This window comes from Apostichopus japonicus, chromosome 2, assembly GCF_037975245.1.
Source record: "Apostichopus japonicus isolate 1M-3 chromosome 2, ASM3797524v1, whole genome shotgun sequence".
NCBI lineage: Eukaryota > Metazoa > Echinodermata > Holothuroidea > Aspidochirotida > Stichopodidae > Apostichopus > Apostichopus japonicus.
The window spans coordinates 25,211,751-25,232,100 of record NC_092562.1 but is presented as its reverse complement, the minus strand read 5'-3'; the positions used below and the strand labels follow the sequence as shown (position 1 = coordinate 25,232,100).

Sequence of the window (20,350 nt, the reverse complement as noted above, 5' to 3'; positions counted from 1 at the left end):
GATCCTCTGGCATGTAAAATACAGTGGGCAAGCACATTCGTGGTAGGCAGAAGCGGACTCTGAGGCATGTACAGTTTGTAGGCGAGGAAAGGAGTATTACAAACGACTTGACCAAGACTAGCTTTTAGCATGCATATAGGTAGAGCTAACATTAAAACGGAGATAAGCGATGCAGTTTGAACCTGCGTTTCAACGAGTTAACTCCAGGTATAGCGGAATGATAGGTAATCCTTTGGACGTGCCAACCTGGTTCACGGAAATACTTCGCTATTTTGTACTAACATATTCTCATAATCACTATAGACACTGTTCTTATGTTCATTAAAACGGCATAGTTTTAAGGATGTATTTAATGTGATCAGCAGAGCATCCGATTTCTGTCCATGAATGTTCTTTTAACTTATCTGTTGAAAAAAACTTAGTTGAAATACCAGTTTAATGATTACAAGTGTGGGCAAAGTATTAGGCATTTAATGTATTTGTATGACTAAACGAGTTCGGCGAAAATGTTCAACATGTTTCTTAGTACAAACCGTGACAAAGCTTAAACATCACGGAAAATCCACGATCTTGCGGAGAATATACTTACATAATTGTAATAAATTATTCCATCAGAGAATATGAGCAGCAATCGACAGCTAGGCAGTGAGTCTTTTCGTCACGTGCATCGTCCAAGTAGCGCACAGGTACTATTTTCTACCGGGACTTTCCCGATACAGCCGACGTTTACCAGCTTTGAAAAAGTCAATGCACTGCGCAGGGAAATCATTGTTCGTCTCTGAAAAGCAATATTTTGGATGCTACGACTGTCGCGGGGTAACGAAAGCAATTAAAATGGAATACCTAAAACTAACAGTATTATTCTAGAAGATATGTCGACTTTTTGTTCGTAAAATTGTTGCAACAACTCTGGAAAAAAAACATGTTTGCTCAATTTACCCAAAAGAAATATTTAACCCCTAATACAGGGCTCGAGACATACTGCAATGGTTTTGTTGCAACTCGATGTCCGCTCCTGTTTCATACTGTACCATTTTACTTGACATTGATGTTAACACTTTTCTTGGCAATCTGCCAACAGGAAATTCCACTATTAGTTTATTTTGCTAGTATTGCCTCAAAGAAGGTATGGCCAGTAGACTAAACGCTTTACGGTCACCGTGGCACAACCTTTGTAGCCTGGGCTCTGTGATTCATGACTTTCCGGAATAGTTTAGTATGTCAACAGCCAATATCATAATATTTTATGCCCACATGTACCAGCTACTAACAAACAGCTGTACTGCAAGTTTGGATACAATCTGATGTAAGGTTGTAGAGTAATTGCAATTTTTAAATTTTGACCAATTCCCCCCCCCCCCTCAAAAATGGGCCCAATAATCTTTAGCGCCTACATGGTCCCAAAAATAGTTGGCGCAAACAAAGTGGCTCAAACATATAGTTGTCCTCTAAAAATGAGTCCCCAAACATTTGGGCCAAAAACATATTGGGCCCAACAGATTCGCCCCCAAAATTTTGCAATGTAAAACTTTTTACCATTGTCACCATAACATCATTAATATTCATAGGGTCATGGCCAAAAAGCACCCAATTTGGACATTCTGTCTATACTGTAGTATCATGTCCCACGTCAGAGCACTCGTAATGTCAGAATGAGCAGTATAAATATCATGTTTCTATCAGATCGAGGTTAGGAACTGTTTGTACTGTCAATAGCAGTGCTTTGAGAGCATGATGTTGGAGTATAGTTTAGAAAGGTATTGGTTCCGACTAGTTCCGACACGTTTACCAGTTATGACAACTTCAATGGTCAGGAACCAATCATCTGGTGGAAAATATTGTCTGCCAGCAGAATGTCCCTTTCATTTCTTGGAAATTCAGTCAAAGTTAAGTAACTGTCCCTATTTTATTTTCCTTCAGTAACGTCACAGCAGGGAGTTGCCATCTAAATAGCTCCTCCCTTGTCACTCTGGGACTAACAGAGTGTCAAAGAACCTACCAGAGAAGACCAGATTCTTGACTTGGTCATGACTGATCTAGATGCTACTTGTAGTATATACGCAAGACTTGGACCGTCGGACCACAACCCCGTCTTTGTAAAGCTGAATGTGCCACTCTAAAGAGACAAACCATGTAAGCGCAAAGTTTGGCAGTATGGAAAGGCTGATTGCTGGGGAACGAGAGGCTTCCTTGCATATGCAGACTGGTCTCTTGTCGTTCGATCTACTGACCGAGAGGAAGCCTGCACTTCAACGCCACCACCATCATCAGTGATGCTACGGAGATTTAGATAACAGGGTAGCTTGTATCCAAGAAGATTGGTGACAAGGTATGGTTTGACGACCACTGCATACAAACAGGAACCAGGAAACGCCGCTTATTCAGGAACCTAAACACGAACAACACCAGGGTAAACAAGGATAAATTCACAGCAGCTGGAAAGGAGTACAATCATGCTGACATACATGTGTTGGAGGTTCAGCACCAAGTCTACACCTCAGCGAGAGAGAAGGCCGAACAATTTTATGGATTTCTCTTGTAGTGCCTCGCAGCCTATATTAGCTCTTGACTTATGTCCATCTTCATGGGCTATTGTTCACTCTAGCTTTTATGATAAGAAATAAATTGAACAAAAAAGGTTTATGGAGAAAGTTGAGCACTTGTCTGCCTTCTTTTTTGACCGACCCCAAACTTCAAGAGAGAAGGAAGTATCGTGATCGAACACGTCATGAATATGACGTGTTTGAAAGATGTGGTAAGGCACAGGGCCATCGGTTGAATATGAAATACGAGAACGCAATACTTGGTAAACACCAATTAAGACGTTGGCAAGTAGGATAGGTTCAATGTAACGTAGACAAGTAGCGTTTTAAGCATATATGATGATGATGATTTAAAAAACCCTATACCGAGCAGAGCAGAATTGTGGTACTCTAATCAGTAATCGTACTGGAGTCTAGGTGTTTTTTAGTTCAGGAAAGTTAACTTCATGTTCTCGTACTTATACGGCTTTGTAATTGTACTCAGGGCCTTGTACTCATCCTGGTACTCGGGACATTTTGCCAAGGTACTAGTATGAGTACAAGTACTCAACATGTTGCTCTATAATCAAATGACCCATGTAGTTAATATCAAATAATATAGTAGCAACTAAAGGAGTCTTGTTCTAGGAAGGAAAAATTTGTATAGCATGCATTTTTGTATTCAATTATCTTTGCATATGTGAAGAAGTGAACCTAATCGATGTAAAAGGTGTTGGTATATCAATAAACTGAGTGGAATGGCTCCATGATATTATGAATGTTCACATCTCAATAGATTTACCTCAGGTACTTATCCAAGCGTTATACTTATTCCAGCAGTAAAATAGCTATTAAGGCAGTAAAATAGCTAATTTCAGTGGCGTCCACAGGATTTCAAAATGGTAGGGGAGGGGGGTTCATAAATACCGACTGATGTAGGCAGGGACATGGACCATTATGGATAGAAGCTCAGACTATAAAGTAGGTCTGCATCCTAGATTGGTAAAGTGACCGCACTGGATTATGGTGTGAGTTAATTAAAATCTATGTCTGTATATAATGAATATATATATATATATATATCTATATATATATATATATATATATATATATATATATATATATATATATATATATATATATATCTATATATATATATATATATATATATCTATATATATATATATATATATATATATATATATATATATAATGTTCATCAAATTAATTTGATGCAGACGAAGAAATACATCCTGATAGGCAGAGAGTTGCTTTCATTACATAATTGAATTTAGGCAAACCACAGAATCATCTCCAAACGTCGCGGCAAAATGGATCCTCTGTGCATCCTGCGTCATAAATTGCAGTGTTTGGATGTTTTACAACAAAACCTTTGAACATTTCGATCATATTTTTTGAATTTGTCAACAAATGTAACAATTTTTTAAACAACCAAAAGCGTACATTTCCCACATATTTTAGATATAGCTGATGTTTTTTTTTTTAAAGAAACTTCGGTTATTCTTCCAGACCAGACAGGTACAGTATAGATCACATGTGGTACAATATTAGTATTGAAAATAATTCTCTTTTACATTTTGGTTAATGAAAGCACCATAAGTCAAACGAGATTCAATACAATATACATTGGATAATATCTGTGAGACATGGCAATAATAGTCAAACTGTCATCGATGTATAGTCCCAAGTACTAAGATTTAGAGGGTCTAGCCACCTCAGATACCCCAATAATAGTACGTTGCGTTTTTTTTTGTTATAGAATGTGACCTTTGATCTGAGTATTAAGTAGGTAAAATTTGAAAACTTTAGTAAATTCAAAGATCTCTTTGGAAAATGTACATGATTATTTCTTCATCAGAGATAAATTCATCCTTTGAAACTCATTGCTTTAAGACCACTCTGTAACACAGAAATTTTTTCCTCGTCCATTGAAACAGGCATCTTGATGATTAGATTCGTTTCGACCAATTTTTCGACTATATCCTTTGTGCTTTTTCGTCCACTTTCGGTAAATTCAAACCGAGCGTATTTTTCTTCTTCTGTGAGATATTTGCGACTTGCCGTCAGAGCATCATGGGAGTCCAAATCTCCACGCCACATTCGAAGCGCTTCATCCTTGGGCCAACAGACGTGGACGTGCTGCGATGTGGTACGTGTGAAGGCGTTCATCGAGTGTGGCCAATGATTTCCTTTACCACATTGAAACAAGCTGTATGGATCAATGGCAATAATGAGAGCATTCTCGCAACCCATGAACGTATATTGATCGAACACCCGTAATTCTGTATTAGTCGGACTATCCCCTTTGTCGTCAGAGTGCTCGTCAAGCAAAGTGACAAAGTTGAAGTTCAGTTTTATTTTTAACAACGCATATGCCTTTGTTAGTAAGCCTATTAATGGCTTTGCGAGTTTTGAACCTAAGATTGTACAAATTAGAATAGTGCATTTCGATAAAGTAGGTGGATTTTTAGCTTGACCGATTAAGTCAAATTTCGTCATTACATTTTGAATAGTGACGGTAAATCTTTTTTCAATGCATTGACACCTTAATATATCGTCAAACTTAATTTTCATTTTCGAATGTTGGCAAATGCATTTCGGGACCTCAAAGAAAAGTGGTTTCGGACCAGGAATAACATGACCACAGGAAATGGCATCCAAGTCAGGGCATTCGTTCTCTTGCATCCACCGTACAAGGTTGAAGACATTCTTTGGAATACGCATGCTCCTAGTCAGCCGAGCATCATCATAACCTTTTTTGATCAACCTATCGATCACAGCTTCATACTTCAGATGAAGTGATTGTGTTGGTTTTGACGAATGAGCGGCTATAGCCAACCACATATAACTGTTAGCAAAATCTGTGACGAATTCTCCAAATACAGACTCGCATTTCTCCAGAAAGGACGACGGAACCTCATCGAAGAAGAAATGAACGTCATGTTTTGCTGTGTTGATCTTTGACGATAAGATTCCTTGAAATAGCTCAGGAGTAACCAATGTTCTCACTTCATCTCTTACCAAATCTTTCGAACGAAAGTAATCGCTGATCAGGTCGCTGAAACTAAACACAACTTTGTCTTGTTTCTCAGGGGGCAAACTAATTATTTCCTTAAGGTGATGTACAGCTTCAAACTTCGTCTTGTGATAGCAGTGTCCATCATTGCCGATGCTGGCCATGGATATTATCATCGGTTGAGATGTGTTGTTCGCGTCTTCCAAACTTCTCAAAACTTTTGCCAACAAAACTAGGCTTTTACCAGTTCCAAATTCACCTCGAATTATCGCTAATTTCTTGTCAGCCTCAACTAGCCGATGTTGGTCTGGTGTTAAGATTGCATAGAGTTTTCTTTTGCAATTAACGTAGTATTTTGGGTTAACAATCTCATCAGTATCTAGGATCATCTGTCTTTCCGTGGGTATTGGTACTTTTGAAATTAAACCGACGAATCTGGCACATAGGGTTTGATAGTCTTCTGTCGCAATCTTGGTAAGTTCTTCGTTCTTTGGGTTAATAATGTTGGATAACCAAGCATTAAACCGAGAAAACGGTTCCATATCACTCTTACACAGTATGAATCGGCGGTGATACTTGCAAACACCCAAGACCTCCAGACTGTCGGAGATCAAATTAGGCATTGCGATAGCGGTGTGCATCTGAAGATTGGAAATGAACGATAAATCTCTTGTGGCTTCACCAAAACGAAGAAGATCTTTGTCAGCTTGCTCCCATGCTTTTTTTAACGTACTTCTCTTGCCACCAATCAGGCAACTTTCATCTGCTCCCTTAACTTGGCAGAAGAGGATAAACTCATCGCAGAGGACCAAAACGTCGAAATCCCCATTCGTACTTACAAAACCTGCAGGATAATGAACATTTTGGTCTGGAAACCTCAAATCCGTAAATATCATCATTCTCTTCTCTTTTTCTTTACCCCACTTCTCAAAGCAACTTGCTATGTTCTCGTTAGCAATGTTACCTTTTCTGTCAGATAGAATTGTGGGCTTATCGGGAATATCTTCGTCAGGGATGTGGGAAAGCTGGCGTTTTCCAAGATCTTTCTTTAGATCTTTTACTTCTTTTTTGCTCTTGTCATAACCAACAGGTATGCGATAAGTAGTTTCACCTGGAAAATATTCTTTCAAATAATATTCGGACCCTTCCTTGAACGACATTTCAGAGGCATCATGGCTAATCTTTATTTGAATGCCATCAAAACGCAAAGGCGACGAAGAAAACTTCGAATGATGCCGAGCGGCTTCGGTCAACGGACAGAATACAGTACCCTGTATAGAAGCAAATGCAAATAAATTGATATTTAGTTGGTCGTAACATATTTGAGAATTACATGATAAGACAGTGGCCGGTACACTTCGGTGAAAATGTTGTGTATTGTTACATGTAACCATTTCAAAAGTTGCAATTTACATTAAAGGAGCCGAACTATCAATTATATTTAACTATATCAACTATATTTAATAAATGCCAATGCTACTGAACTAGTGAAGGAAGAAAGTAGGGCAAGTGGAGGAGCTGGGAGGTAACCATAGCAGCAGCATAAAACAGGACGGATTGGCAGACAGCGTTATGGCCTTATGCGAATACTGGCGCGGAAAACTGAACACCGTGACCTTTGACAAGTAATTATGTTTCCTTTAAGGTGTTTGGGATTATTTCACTGGCAAAAGAAAGTTTGAACAAGCTGCTCTAGTTCTGATCTCTTAAACTGTTTTTCTTTCTCCCTCTCTCTCTTTCTTATAGACAAGCACTTTGATTCTATATGACATTAAGTATCGACATAACTTGGTTCTCATCATGTGACTTTAAACATTACGAAATCGCTAACGCCAAACGATATTAATCTAAGCTTGTTTGGAGAGGTATTCGAGATAATAAGCTTTCAATCACACAATGAAAAGAAGATGTTCGGTTAATGGTCCCTTACAATAATTCTTGCTTTTTTATTTATTAAACTGCGATATGAATATATAAGAACATGTTAAACATCATTAGAAAATAAGTGACGTCATAATGATGACGTAAAGTTTTTCTTATTCCAATACTAATTTATATCTATATTCACCTTTAGTTCCTTTCTTAGATGAGCCATCCCAGAAGTAACTTCTCTTACAGCAACCTGAAAATAATAAACCTTCATGTTTGCACTGTAACTTGTATACATATAATTTATATTGTACTGTATTGGTTCTCTGTCATGAATTAACGCATTCTTACAACTTTTACAACAGTTAACCCTGGTCACTAGTAACTTGCCACAACACACACTCAAGTGTGCACAATTTCAAACAGTCACCCCCGGTGTACTATATACAGTGCACCAGATTTACCTGTCCACTGGAACTACCTTCAAACCGGCGTCGCAAATGTATTTAAAACTTACTTGAGAATGCCATATCAATAGCCGCGCCTAGAGGTGCCAAATAACAGCCTAGCCCAAGCGATTCTTGGGTTTGGGTGAACGTTGACTTTCCCTTTGGAGTGGGGGATGAACATTTCTATTGCTGCACCGGGACCAGGTTGCTCCATGCTATGTCACTGATTACACGAATTTATTAATGCATTAACTCCACTTGACGCAATGTGGGTGTTTTGTAATTGATTACCATTTTCTCCTTTTGGATCTCCTCCAAGTTATCTTTGAACTCGTCTTCATCGAGCTCATCATCACTCTCATCTAAAAAGACGATCATAAAAATTTAAAATAAAACTAAGAAAATATAGATAATTCTAACTGGCGTTGTGACTTACATTGAACCTCAGTTCCATTATATATATACTATACGAGCGTATTGAATGGGATCGAATGTAGTGAACTGCCTTTTGTTGAATCTTTCATTGAAACTCATCGACCATAGGTAGGGTTACCGTACATCCGAATTTCCTTGGAAATATCCTTGTTCATTTTCCTATCTTATATATTGGCGTCCGGGTGGATTTAAAAAAAATTGTCGGCTTTTGTAGTTTTTACAAAGTTTGCGAAAACTTTCTCCGGATAATTTTGCTATATGTAGCTATTCTAAGTTTTGCACATGAACTAACAGTAGTTCAATTGGTTTAATCTTACAAGGCATGTTGCCCTTTAGCTTCAAATCTGTCACCACTTTTTTTCTTATTTGGCGCCATCAATTTTCACACAAAGGTGAAAGGAGACCGTCTGCTTACCCCCTTCTCACCCCCACCGCACTCCACCCTCTCGCCAAGTCGCAACAATTCTTCTTTGCTTACGTTTAGTCTGTACGTATAGCCTGATCACGAATGCCCAGACTTACGCATCCCACAAAAACTCCATTCTGTTTTAATAAATGATTGCATAATACAAGACATTTCAAGCTCATTAGAAACTCAATGAAGTATTCTGTTACACATATTACATGTGCATGTTTGGTTTCATGCCGCCCCTATGCGCCATCACAAAGGGCAGTAGAAGAAGTCACATTTTCTCTGCCTTAGGTGTTTCACTGGGAGGCTAAAACTAGAAATGTTGAGTTTCAAATTACCAGATTAAGGCGTTAGATGCAAGTTTCATAACTAATGGATCATGATATTACCTTGTGTACCGTCGAAATTGTTTACCCACCCATGAAAAGTACACATGAGGTAGGCCTTCGATAATATTACTGTTTAAAAGTTGATTGTCTATCAATAAATATCATTTCAAGTATTTCTTTCATCCACAACAATGGAATAATTGTTGCTTCTGAAATCCTTTTCATCAACCGACAGTTTTTGGTGAACTGACATGGCTGACATACGATGTACTGATTATTTCCACAATGCTATGTGTTATGATCTTGTACGTTTGATATGGATTATAAATATACTACACACCACTGTCATCGTGTTCGGTTTTATGCTTTATACGAAATAGAACAAGAAAGGAAAAAGACATATCAGTACTTGTGTGTCGCCGTTTGTATAGGAGAATGAAAGAGTTGTTTTATTACCACTTTGAGTCATCTATGTTAAAGCTTCTTTCTCAACTCCGTAAAGGTGAACATCTTCTGTGTTGAATATGGCATGCAAAAAATACAGACAGAAACTTGTATTTATAGGGAAAATGATAAAAATGATTCATCTACAGGTTTACTTATTCATGCTGTGACACTTTTTCGGAAAGTATTTACAAACACGTCGATCGGAACTAAGAACCGGTCTCTTTAACCACGCCCAAAATTAACAGAGAACGCTGTTATATCGGTCCTATCGAGTTCTGCATAATTTGACAAGCTGCAGAACTATGAGTTTATCAATGATACAGCGCCGAAGGCAGTAGATATTTCTGTTATTACTGAAATTGAAGCATTACTCTAATTTTTTGTTGGCAGTGAGCGAACATTTTTTTTATGTTAAACAGAAAAGGTACTCGTAACTGCAAAAAAAAGTTGGGATAGTCCGATGTGTGTGTTAACCATATCAATTGAACTAGGAAGAATGCTGGCACAGTTTATCCCCTTGTGTTTAAGCAGTAATAGCCTTGAAAAAATGAGGGCAATTTGCAGTGTTGGGCAACAATGCAGATCATTTTTACGACTTCATACATACATTGTGCATTCGACTTTGAAATTGATTTTAATTATACCCGTTTTTTTCTTCTTAGAAGAATAGGTGTACTTTTCACAACAGCGACATGTTATGGCGAACAGAGTGGTAAGTACTATAATCCTGCCTTAAGAACCAACTTTGAAAAAAATTCTTCGCCTCTAATGACTCGAGCAAGTGGAGTGTTTAATGCAACTTTTCATGTCTGGAAAGTGTCATTTCCGGTATCTGAGAGGCACATGGAAAACATTATCTGCTTGTATAATTTTAGTGCTTCACTCAGATAGTGTCATAGCTGTCCGTGGAAACTGCCGTGAAAGGGCTGACCACCGAGTATTTCTGATAGATCAGCTAACAATTGATCGACCTTTGACACGTTCCTAGAATTTTAAACTAAAATAAGGTCCAAACAGGCGACTACTTAATGATATAGTTTTATTCTAATAATTATGTCACATCAAACCCTTTTTATATTTCAGAATATTAACTTACAGAAGCAAAATACAACTCGTACTTCCCACAGCTGCCTTAACTGTAAATAGCCAGCCGGTGATGCAGAGAGAGCTAAGGAACTTGTTTTTATCGGAAAACACAGGAAATTTATATCAATCGATTTGGTTAAAACAAAAGTTGTGTTCACTGGGACGTTTTATTTAACCGAACTAAATTGTTAGTTAGAAGGAATGTTAATTATGTTCATCATAATTTTCTTACAATAATGTATCATACCTGACTACGACGCCGGACTGCCTCCCATAAATGATTTAATTCCACGTAATATTTCTTGATGGCATTGTCTCTGATGACAAGCTTTGCTTGCAGATCCTTGACTGCAAGAAACAAAAATAAGAAAGCAGTTGACGCAAAAATTGCCGCTGGCTGAATTGGATGGCACAGCGGCCCGGTTATTGCCCAGGTGGTACTTATTATTCCAAGTACCATTTTCTTGACTTTTAATTGTAATGCTGATTGGTGAGTGCGAATTTTATTCGAGTAGAGAGATCGACGGACACGCACCTTTTCAGTGTTTGAGAGTGAAAGCAGACTTTATGGTAATATTACGGTATCCTACATATACTATTACGGGAGTCCTGTGAAATGAATACTCACACGGTTTTATGTATCTTAACGGAGTGCTCACACCGAATTTTCGAGAGTTCCATTGACATTTTGAGGGGGGGGGGATATGACGAATACACCGAGTTCGTCTAACGACGGTGACGTTGAATACAAATGGATATTGCAGAAAGTGGCATACTGCATATACAGTCTATATCATTCTGCTTGTTCTCCGCCAGGAAAACTGCCAAAAAGCTTCAGGAGGGCATGACATGTTATGATACAAAATTTGTTTTGTGCGGCTTTGGATGTCAGAGTACACAAATGGAAGTTCAAGTGGTGGAAACATTGGGTCAATTGAGGCAATTGACTTTAGACAACTTTATGCTTCCCATGAGCAACGTAAGAAAACTGAACTGAGAAGTTTGTTCACACGTTACGAAAACCTCATAGCGAAAAGTTTGCATACTCATGATACGGAAAACTGATGATGTCATTAATCGCCACCTATTCAGTGCTGAGTAGGTGTTAGCTTGTGAGGACATCTATATGTTATGATATGTTTGATACAAAATTTGTTTGTGCGGCTTTGGATGTCAGAGTACACAAATGGAATTTACACGTTACGAAAACTTCAGGATCTCATAACGAAACATTGTCATACTCATGATACGGAAAACTGATGGTGCCATTAATCGTCACCTATTCAGTGCTGGATAGGTTTTAGCTTGTGAGAACTTCTACAATTAAGGACTTATGGAGCACATTACTTTGACGATTTAGTGTAAATATCAATAAGGCAATTATAAGGAGTATGTTACCATAAGCGCAGTATTGTAATATTATACCCCCTTTAAGATTCTATCAAACTCCTGCAAGGTCTTTAACCCTTTGCACGTTTGACCTTCAAGTTTCACTTCGTTAATCCTCACGGTTCCTGAATAAAGAAATACATAAGAAATTGTTCGGTCCATTTTCAGACGTCTACATTAGGAGCCCGTATTTTCAGACAAAGAAAAATATAACAAAAGATTATGACACGTGTTGTTTTCTTTCTCACGTAATGATTGGTTTATTTAGTGATATATTTGATGAATATTAACGATGTTCCGAAGTAGGTAATATTGAACCAATCATGGATCAGATACCCCCATCACGTGTGACCCCAAGCTTTGCAACTTCTGAACAATTTTGATAGACTGAGGCATATTAGTTCTAGAAAGGGAAGCTACCAGTACTCGCGATCATTGTCATGGCGAAATAATTTATATTTGTTTCCAATCAGTATCTTGAAGTAATTTTACAGCGTTAAATTGAACTAAGTTAATTCTCACGGAGGGAATTATTTATCTTAAAATCAACAGAATGTTTTAATCATTTATTTGAGTGGGACTTCTTAGAGCTGGGCTTCCAAAATAGCGGCCTACCAAGTAATTTGGGCAACGATAGAACCATCTTTACCGTTCTACAGACGATATTTGCCACATTAAACAATATAGATATCTATGGGAACCGGGGTTCATGAACATAATATTCCATATACCATGAAGGTGACAACAACGTCCATGACAATTCATTGAATACGGATGCCTATAACATCCATACAGAGTGAACTCTATTGGTTCTGGATATGGAAGCTTATGAAAGTACACTCTGAGTGGAATTCATGCGGGAAAAAATAAAGTTATGACTACTTTACGAAACAAATGCTATAACAATACTTAATTTTTATGAGTGAAATAAAATTGTTTGTCAATCATGTTTATTTATGTTTTATTTTTGTGAGGGGGGGGGGGCGAAATAACCATTGAATCAATGCGTGCACCGCGATAGAGCATGCGTTGACTATGAGATGGTTGCAGAAAATGTATATGTTCGTACGAATAATATATTTTAAATAAGCTACACATATCAGACAATGCAATTGATCGCATTCGTACTTTTCGTACGAAACTGCAATGGGGCATTAATACGATGGCTAAGCAAAAGTCTGCTCCTTGGATTTCTTGTGAGATAATTGAGAACATTCGGCTGCGAAAGCAAAGAATTTAGCGATGTTTAGAAAACAGACTAGGGCCACGACATTGTCAAATGTTTACGTTTGAAAGTTCAAACATGGTCAAAAAGTGAAAAGGGTTTTATATTTTCTATAAAGAGTAATGATGGCTCCGGGTGTTCCAATGACGTTGGGAAGGTTTTAATAGATTTAGTTGTTCCCTCTAGAAAGGTCAACACAGTTCTTGCGCTTGTATATCTGGTAATGATGGAAGTGTCTCCTCTGATGAATGCAAAGTTGGAGAGATGTTAAATAAATATTTTACCTCATTGGCTTCTTCTCTTGTTGTTAAAATGACACCAGCTTCTGGCAATTACTATGATGATGCCCTCAACGTGTATGCAACTATTTTACCTAAGACTAGTCCTCTAAAATTTTCAGCTGTTGGTGATGATGAAGTTAAGAATGCATTTGAGCACTAAATAAGCCACAAGACTTGATGGTATACCGTTTAAGTTAATTATTTATGGTACTTTGCATACCTCCTCACATGGCATACATTATCAATGTGTCGTTACATCGTGGTACAGCTCCTATGGACTTCAAATTAGAAGCGTTATTCCTTTGAACAAAAAGTGATAAAATAAAGAAGGAGCATTATGGTCCTATTTCTATCCTGAGCAGTGTCTCAAAGATCCTGGAAAACGTTGTTTTTCACCAAATTAGTGATTACTTCAGTAAATATTACATTCGGTATGATTTTCAATCTGGTTTCAGACAGGGATCTTCTACTGATACAACTTGGATTTATCTTATCGATTTTATTTGGTCAGATTTAAACGTTATCTTGTTGGGATGGTATGACTTGATCTCCAAGAGGCATTTGACACTGTTAACTGTATGACCATTTTAGACCGTGGGCAAAGCCGTTCTTTTCTTGCAGTTCCGTCGTCCTGTCAGAGGGGCAACTCAAAATTACTCTCAAAAATATTATTCGTAAATCCGCTTTGTTCCACCAAAATTGCGCATGGTTTTTAGTTATTCGGTAAACTTGGTGCTATTTTTTGCACGAAAGCACTTGGAAACTTTCTCTCTCTTTGAAAGGTAGGACTTAGTCCGTATACACCAATCGCAAAGCAGCATTACTGCCAAATGGTAACACACACAAATCAACATGGTTATCACATAGTTATGTTGAAACGTCCATATTTTGCGTACGAAAACAAATTCGTTCGTCCAAGTTTTTCAAATTTGATAGATGTACCGATATGATCTGAAAACAACATACCAATATACCCAATGGTGAGTACTTTTCAGGTTCTTTTCATATGAAATAAAGTTGAAATCAACATTCGAAGTTCGTATTTACACAGCCGAATCACGTTTGGCAAGTATTCATAGGATGGACACTGGAACAGCTAGTTTCGCGAAAAGGGTCCAATCTTAAATGTTGACTCATTGAGTCATTAGTGTACGACTTGCCCGTGTTTACTGACAATTTTACTCAGTATTTACCTATTTTGTCATACTCTTGAGCTTAGTGGGTAGGAAAGTAACATTTTTATGAACAAGGCTTGTCCACATTATAGTCCGTTAACTAAACGAAATCAAAAATGACATTAGGACAATTTGAGTGATAGACTAACGTTAATCATTTACATGGTGACTATTTGCAGAGGCTGCTAGTGTGCGTAGGTAAAGTCACATGCACTCCTATCGTAATCTGTGTATACTATATGTATATTTACAACTAGATAACATCAATTTGTTTATTTGTTTTGTTATTTAATTTTTGGCATGAGGGTGACATTCGGTTAGCTTAAGAAGCTAATCACACCGAGGCCCTCGTCTACATGCAATTTAAGCTAGGCCTTCTACAACTAGCATTGACCAGTAGTCAAAAGAAGGAATAGAAGAACTTGTCCCATGTATATTAAACTGAATTGCACTAGGATAAAACTGATGTCTTGTTTTTACTATATCGTTCAGTAATAGTAATGATTGCGGGCTACTGTTTAAGCAGTCTCGTTTTGCAAATGTGTACACTGTTGGAATAAATATAGACTGATTTTTGACAACATGTCTAAGGAGGTATGACAATGCTTTACATTTAAGGACTATTGAAAAGTGGACAGTTTCTATGGTTTGACAATTTATATGCAATAACCTGGTCACATATAAGACATAGTTTGGATTGGACACTATCAAGGTCACACTACCTCTACCGAGAAGCTTTGTCAATAATCAACCCATCGTATTCTGTAAAACGTGTTTTCATTTTCAGGGTATATAAAGATGGAGATATAGAAGGGCACTCAAATACTGCTGAAGTGAGAGAAGTTGATCTGCTATTCTGTGATCATGAAGGGGCTGATACAAGGATGTTGTTACATGCAAAATATGCAGCCGATGCTTCTTCAGGGAAAACTCCAGTGGTAGTCAGCAGTCCAGATACTGATGTGCTTGTCCTTGCTACCACATTAACAACACAAATACAGTCTAAAATGTATTTCCACGCTAGCAAAGATGACAAGAAGAGAACCATAGATTTGGAGGCAGTGCACCGTGGGCTGGGCAATAGTGTGGCTGAGGCACTAATTGGTCTCCAATGTATCACAGGATGTGATTCAGTAAGTGCCCTTTTCTTGAAGGGAAAGGTAAAAGCCTTGAGACACATACAAGGTGATGCAGAATCTGCAAAGTCACTAACGATGTTGGGCGACTCCTTTACATTTGATGATGTCAATTTCCTTGTAGTTGAACAATTCGTCTACAAGCTGTATGGTCAAAAGGATGCAACTTCAGTCAACGACGTGCGGTTTGATATGTTTAAGAAAGCCAACAGGATGGAGAGTACGATGCCTCCAAATAATGATGCCCTTCGTCAACATATCCTTCGTGCCAACTTCCAGGCAAGAATTTATAAACTAAGCTTAATGAAGAATCAAGATTTGCCATCACCTAGTGAACAAGGATGGATATTTGATAATGGACACCTTGCCATTTATTGGATGACCCTCCCACCTGCTCCTGAAAGCATAATTGAACTTGGAACTTCTCATGTAAGAAAAACAAGTGCCAACTACCAAATGCAGGAGACAGTTGCTGTGTATCTTTCGGCCTTCCATGCACAGATTTATGCCAATGCAAGGGGTGTGAAAACATCAGTCAGATGATACTTGAGATTGGAGAAGACTTGGACACAGACGAAGATGACCAGATGGAATAACTAGTTTTTAGTCTTGGAACAGCCATGATTATGTTTGACTGTGTAAATTGTGACCAGGCAGACTTTCTGCAAATCTAGTCATTTATATGTTAAGTTTGAGAGCTCTGATGTGTTCGTATTTTGCAGCATGAGGTTAGAATCAAGAATTGTCAAAGCCATTGGGTACTGGCACTGGATGGGAGGGGGCTTCCCCATCAGAATTTTGTGTCTCTATTCCATTAAAACTCTTGCAATGCATATTGTAATTACTTTTATGTTGTGGTCAATTCAAGGAATGAAGGTAGCAGAAGGCAGAAGAAGGTAGCAGAAAGTTTAACTCAATAGTATCATTATTTATGCTACCAAATTTGAAAGGGATGAGTTCAGGATAATTGTACCCCCAGTAAAAGTTCATGGTACCTATTGCAATGTTTCTAAACTATAACATCACATAAATTTCTTGTAAATTAAGCATTGCATTACATCAATTAGCGTAGTAAACCTTTAAAGTAACATGCTACATCAAAACATCCCCCCCCCCTCCCTCATAAAGTGGAAAAATACAACCAAAAAGGGAGGTTTTTTTCCCTTGAAAACACTTAAAATGTGATGATAATTAACAAGAGTGATCTAGGAAAGGCTTCTGTTACGTATCTTGGTCATGTTGTGGGAGGGGGCAAGGTTTTGCCCAAAGCAGCTAAGGTTGAAGCAATTAATAAATTTCCAGTTCCTTCAAACAAAAAGGAACTAATGCGTTTTGGGGGAATGACCGGATTTTATAGGAAAGTTTGTCCGAATTTTGCAGATGTGTCCAGTCCACTCACTAGCCTATTAGCAAAGAAAGTTAAATTTGTCTGGTCAGATGGTTGTCAAACCGCATTTGAGAATCTTAAACTCATACTTATAAGTGAGCCAGTGAGCTCTTGTTTAGATTACTTGTTAAGTTTGCACTCTCAAGTCTCTCAAAAAATACCTTGGTTTGATCTATGTGAGACTGCCAGCTGTCAGAATATATAATCACATCATCGATATAGGTACCACAACCTTTGAGACCCTTACAAACTATGTTCATGAGACGGGTAAACGTACTGGGTGCATTTTTCATTCCAAATGTGATTTTGATGAGATGGAGTACTTTCCTCCAAGGTCATGACTTAAAGATAGTTCATATACCTGGAATGGGAAACATATGTGCAGACGCACTCAGCCGTGTCGGTTAGTTGTAAATATTATGTGAGTGTTAAAGTGTTTCTGTTTTGTGTAATTATCATCACATGCTATGTGTTTTCAAGGGTAAAAGCTTCCCTTTTTGGTTGTATTGTTCCACTTTATGGGGGGATGTTATGATGTAGCATGTTACTTTAAAGGTTTACTACGCTAATTGATGTTATGCAATGCTTAAATGGGGTATTATTATTATGCTAGCTTGTAAACGAAGAGCACAATCAGTGCAGTTCTAAGCTACGGTCGAGTAACCTCACCGAATGTCATATAAATTAGTTTTCAAGGAGTGGCTCGGTCTCTTCTCCCAGTGGCACCAACCTGTACGACACGCCACGTAAACAACTATGTCTGCCTAGCACTTACAAAACCCACCCTTTCCGTGCCGGCCTTTCTTCACCATGCCAACCATGCTGTGTGTGACTTTCTCTTAATTCTGTTTTGGATACCATTCTTTTGGACTTATCATTTAACTTACCTGGTCCTGTTCTCTTCCGGAACTGTTATTTACGTAAAGCGACTTCCGGAAGCTTCCAGACACACCGCATTGTTACTTAATCAACACCGACTACCCTGGAATTTGACACCCCGACGGAGAGCCCAAGCGGTAGCCGAGGTACCTTGCGTGCGCGCTAAGTTACTTTAAGTATTAAGGTTTGTAATGTATTTATGCTAAGTTATATATTTTTGTTACCAAGAGGCAGCCTGTTAGATTGATTTTAAAAACAAAACCTCCCTTACCTGCTTTATTGTGTTCGTCTCCCAAACCATGATATCTGGACTTCGTAACAATATATATATATATATATATATATATATATATATATCAATTTACTAGACCTATATATATATATATATATATATATATATAAGGTTGTTCAATGTTCCAAACCATAACGCTTAATTGCTGCTTTTAGCTCCCCGTGTGTATCCACGGTTGACCCTGTACGACTGTACATTGTACTGGCGTATTATGGGACTACACTTTTTTTTCAATTAGATAAACTTAGGTTATGTCTATCGTTGCCTAGACGTTTATGTAAAAAAGACAATGAAATACCGCTATGTTTCAGCATCGGTTAGCGGTACCGCACACTAGTTTTATCTCCTTCTATGGAACAATCTGGAAAAAAAAATTGCCTTACCTTTCCTTGCGAGTTCTTCTTGAGTACTCGAGTTTGCATTTAGTATTTCACAGCACTGGGGCACATTGTCTTCAGAGTTTGATATATCTGAATTAGACTGAGCCATTCTTTTGTTCGATGTCTATATATTCATATAGCTGAGTATTAGTAATCTACAGAACCATTCACAGACTTGGACGCCTATGTAATTTCACAGAGTTTCTGTAACAGCAACTTCCGGCTCACGGAGCTGTTGTCAACATTTTTGCAGTAACTGTCCTATAGCAATATCAGACTACCAACTGATCCACAATGCTATCGGAATATGATACTTCATAGACGCTCACCACACAGCCAGGATTATATACAAGTACATTATATATAGTTTCCGCATAAGCTGGCTACCGTCTGGTTTTCATACTTTACATAATAATCTGTCACGTGCACAAGGCATGTTGACTGAAGTGAAGATAGACGTCGCAGCTAGAGTATGGAACGCCGAAAGGGAAATGTATTATCTTGTTTCTTCCATTCTGTCTGCCTGTTATCATGGTGTTGTCTCCTTTGATCTTGTTGTCTCATTTAATGTTGTTGTCTCCTTTGTTGCTGTTGTTGTTGTCTCCTCTGATGCTGTTGTCTCCTTCAAAGTTGTTGTCTACTTTGATGCTAATGTCTCATTTGATGCTAGCGGCGCTGTTCACTGTTATGACGTCAAAATACGTATACAAATTCAAAGAATTTAGTGCCTCAGAACTTGTTAAAATGACGGAGAGAGACCGACTAGCCCATGTTATATGAATAAAATGAAAGCAGAAATGATGGAAATCTCTGTAAAATCGGTGCAGAACCTACGAAAGTCTTTGAACCTAAGAAATAGAGATATATGTTGTCAAGTTACAGGCACGGACCAAGCCTAACGTTAGGTATATAATATATAGCCTTAGTTTGTATAACCATAGTAGTATTTAGTTTATTATTATTAATTATAATTTTAGTGTAGGTGCAACTGCAACGAATGTGAGCCATAGTGGGTTTTGCTATCCCATTGCTGTTCATGTGTCATTGTGGTTTTGAGGAATTGTATCGGACAGATCCTCTGGCATGTAAAATACAGTGGGCAAGCACATTCGTGGTAGGCAGAAGCGGACTCTGAGGCATGTACAGTTTGTAGGCGAGGAAAGGAGTATTACAAACGACTTGACCAAGACTAGCTTTTAGCATGCATATAGGTAGAGCTAACATTAAAACGGAGATAAGCGATGCAGTTTGAACCTGCGTTTCAACGAGTTAACTCCAGGTATAGCGGAATGATAGGTAATCCTTTGGACGTGCCAACCTGGTTCACGGAAATACTTCGCTATTTTGTACTAACATATTCTCATAATCACTATAGACACTGTTCTTATGTTCATTAAAACGGCATAGTTTTAAGGATGTATTTAATGTGATCAGCAGAGCATCCGATTTCTGTCCATGAATGTTCTTTTAACTTATCTGTTGAAAAAAACTTAGTTGAAATACCAGTTTAATGATTACAAGTGTGGGCAAAGTATTAGGCATTTAATGTATTTGTATGACTAAACGAGTTCGGCGAAAATGTTCAACATGTTTCTTAGTACAAACCGTGACAAAGCTTAA

The 20,350-nt window shown here is 38.0% G+C and overlaps 1 protein-coding gene across 11 annotated transcripts; it reads right to left on the bottom strand.

Moving 5' to 3' along the window:
* Nucleotides 1–4,078: 4,078 nt before the first annotated feature.
* Nucleotides 4,079–19,068, bottom strand: LOC139983655 (uncharacterized). 11 transcript variants are annotated; one of them, XM_071997424.1, is made up of 7 exons: nucleotides 18,734–18,772; nucleotides 10,834–10,934; nucleotides 9,510–9,566; nucleotides 9,394–9,418; nucleotides 8,169–8,239; nucleotides 7,628–7,681; nucleotides 4,079–6,830 (listed from the first exon to the last, which is right to left on the bottom strand). In XM_071997424.1, exons 5-7 carry the CDS (start codon nucleotides 8,169–8,171, stop codon nucleotides 4,410–4,412), a joined length of 2,478 nt encoding a protein of 825 aa, XP_071853525.1. In that variant the 5' UTR covers nucleotides 8,172–8,239; nucleotides 9,394–9,418; nucleotides 9,510–9,566; nucleotides 10,834–10,934; nucleotides 18,734–18,772; the 3' UTR covers nucleotides 4,079–4,409. The 11 variants fall into 11 exon arrangements, with proteins under 11 accessions (XP_071853525.1, XP_071853462.1, XP_071853471.1 ...); XM_071997361.1 differs by lacking the exon at nucleotides 9,510–9,566 and having other exon boundaries at nucleotides 18,734–19,068; XM_071997370.1 differs by having other exon boundaries at nucleotides 9,394–9,566.
* Nucleotides 19,069–20,350: the final 1,282 nt, after the last annotated feature.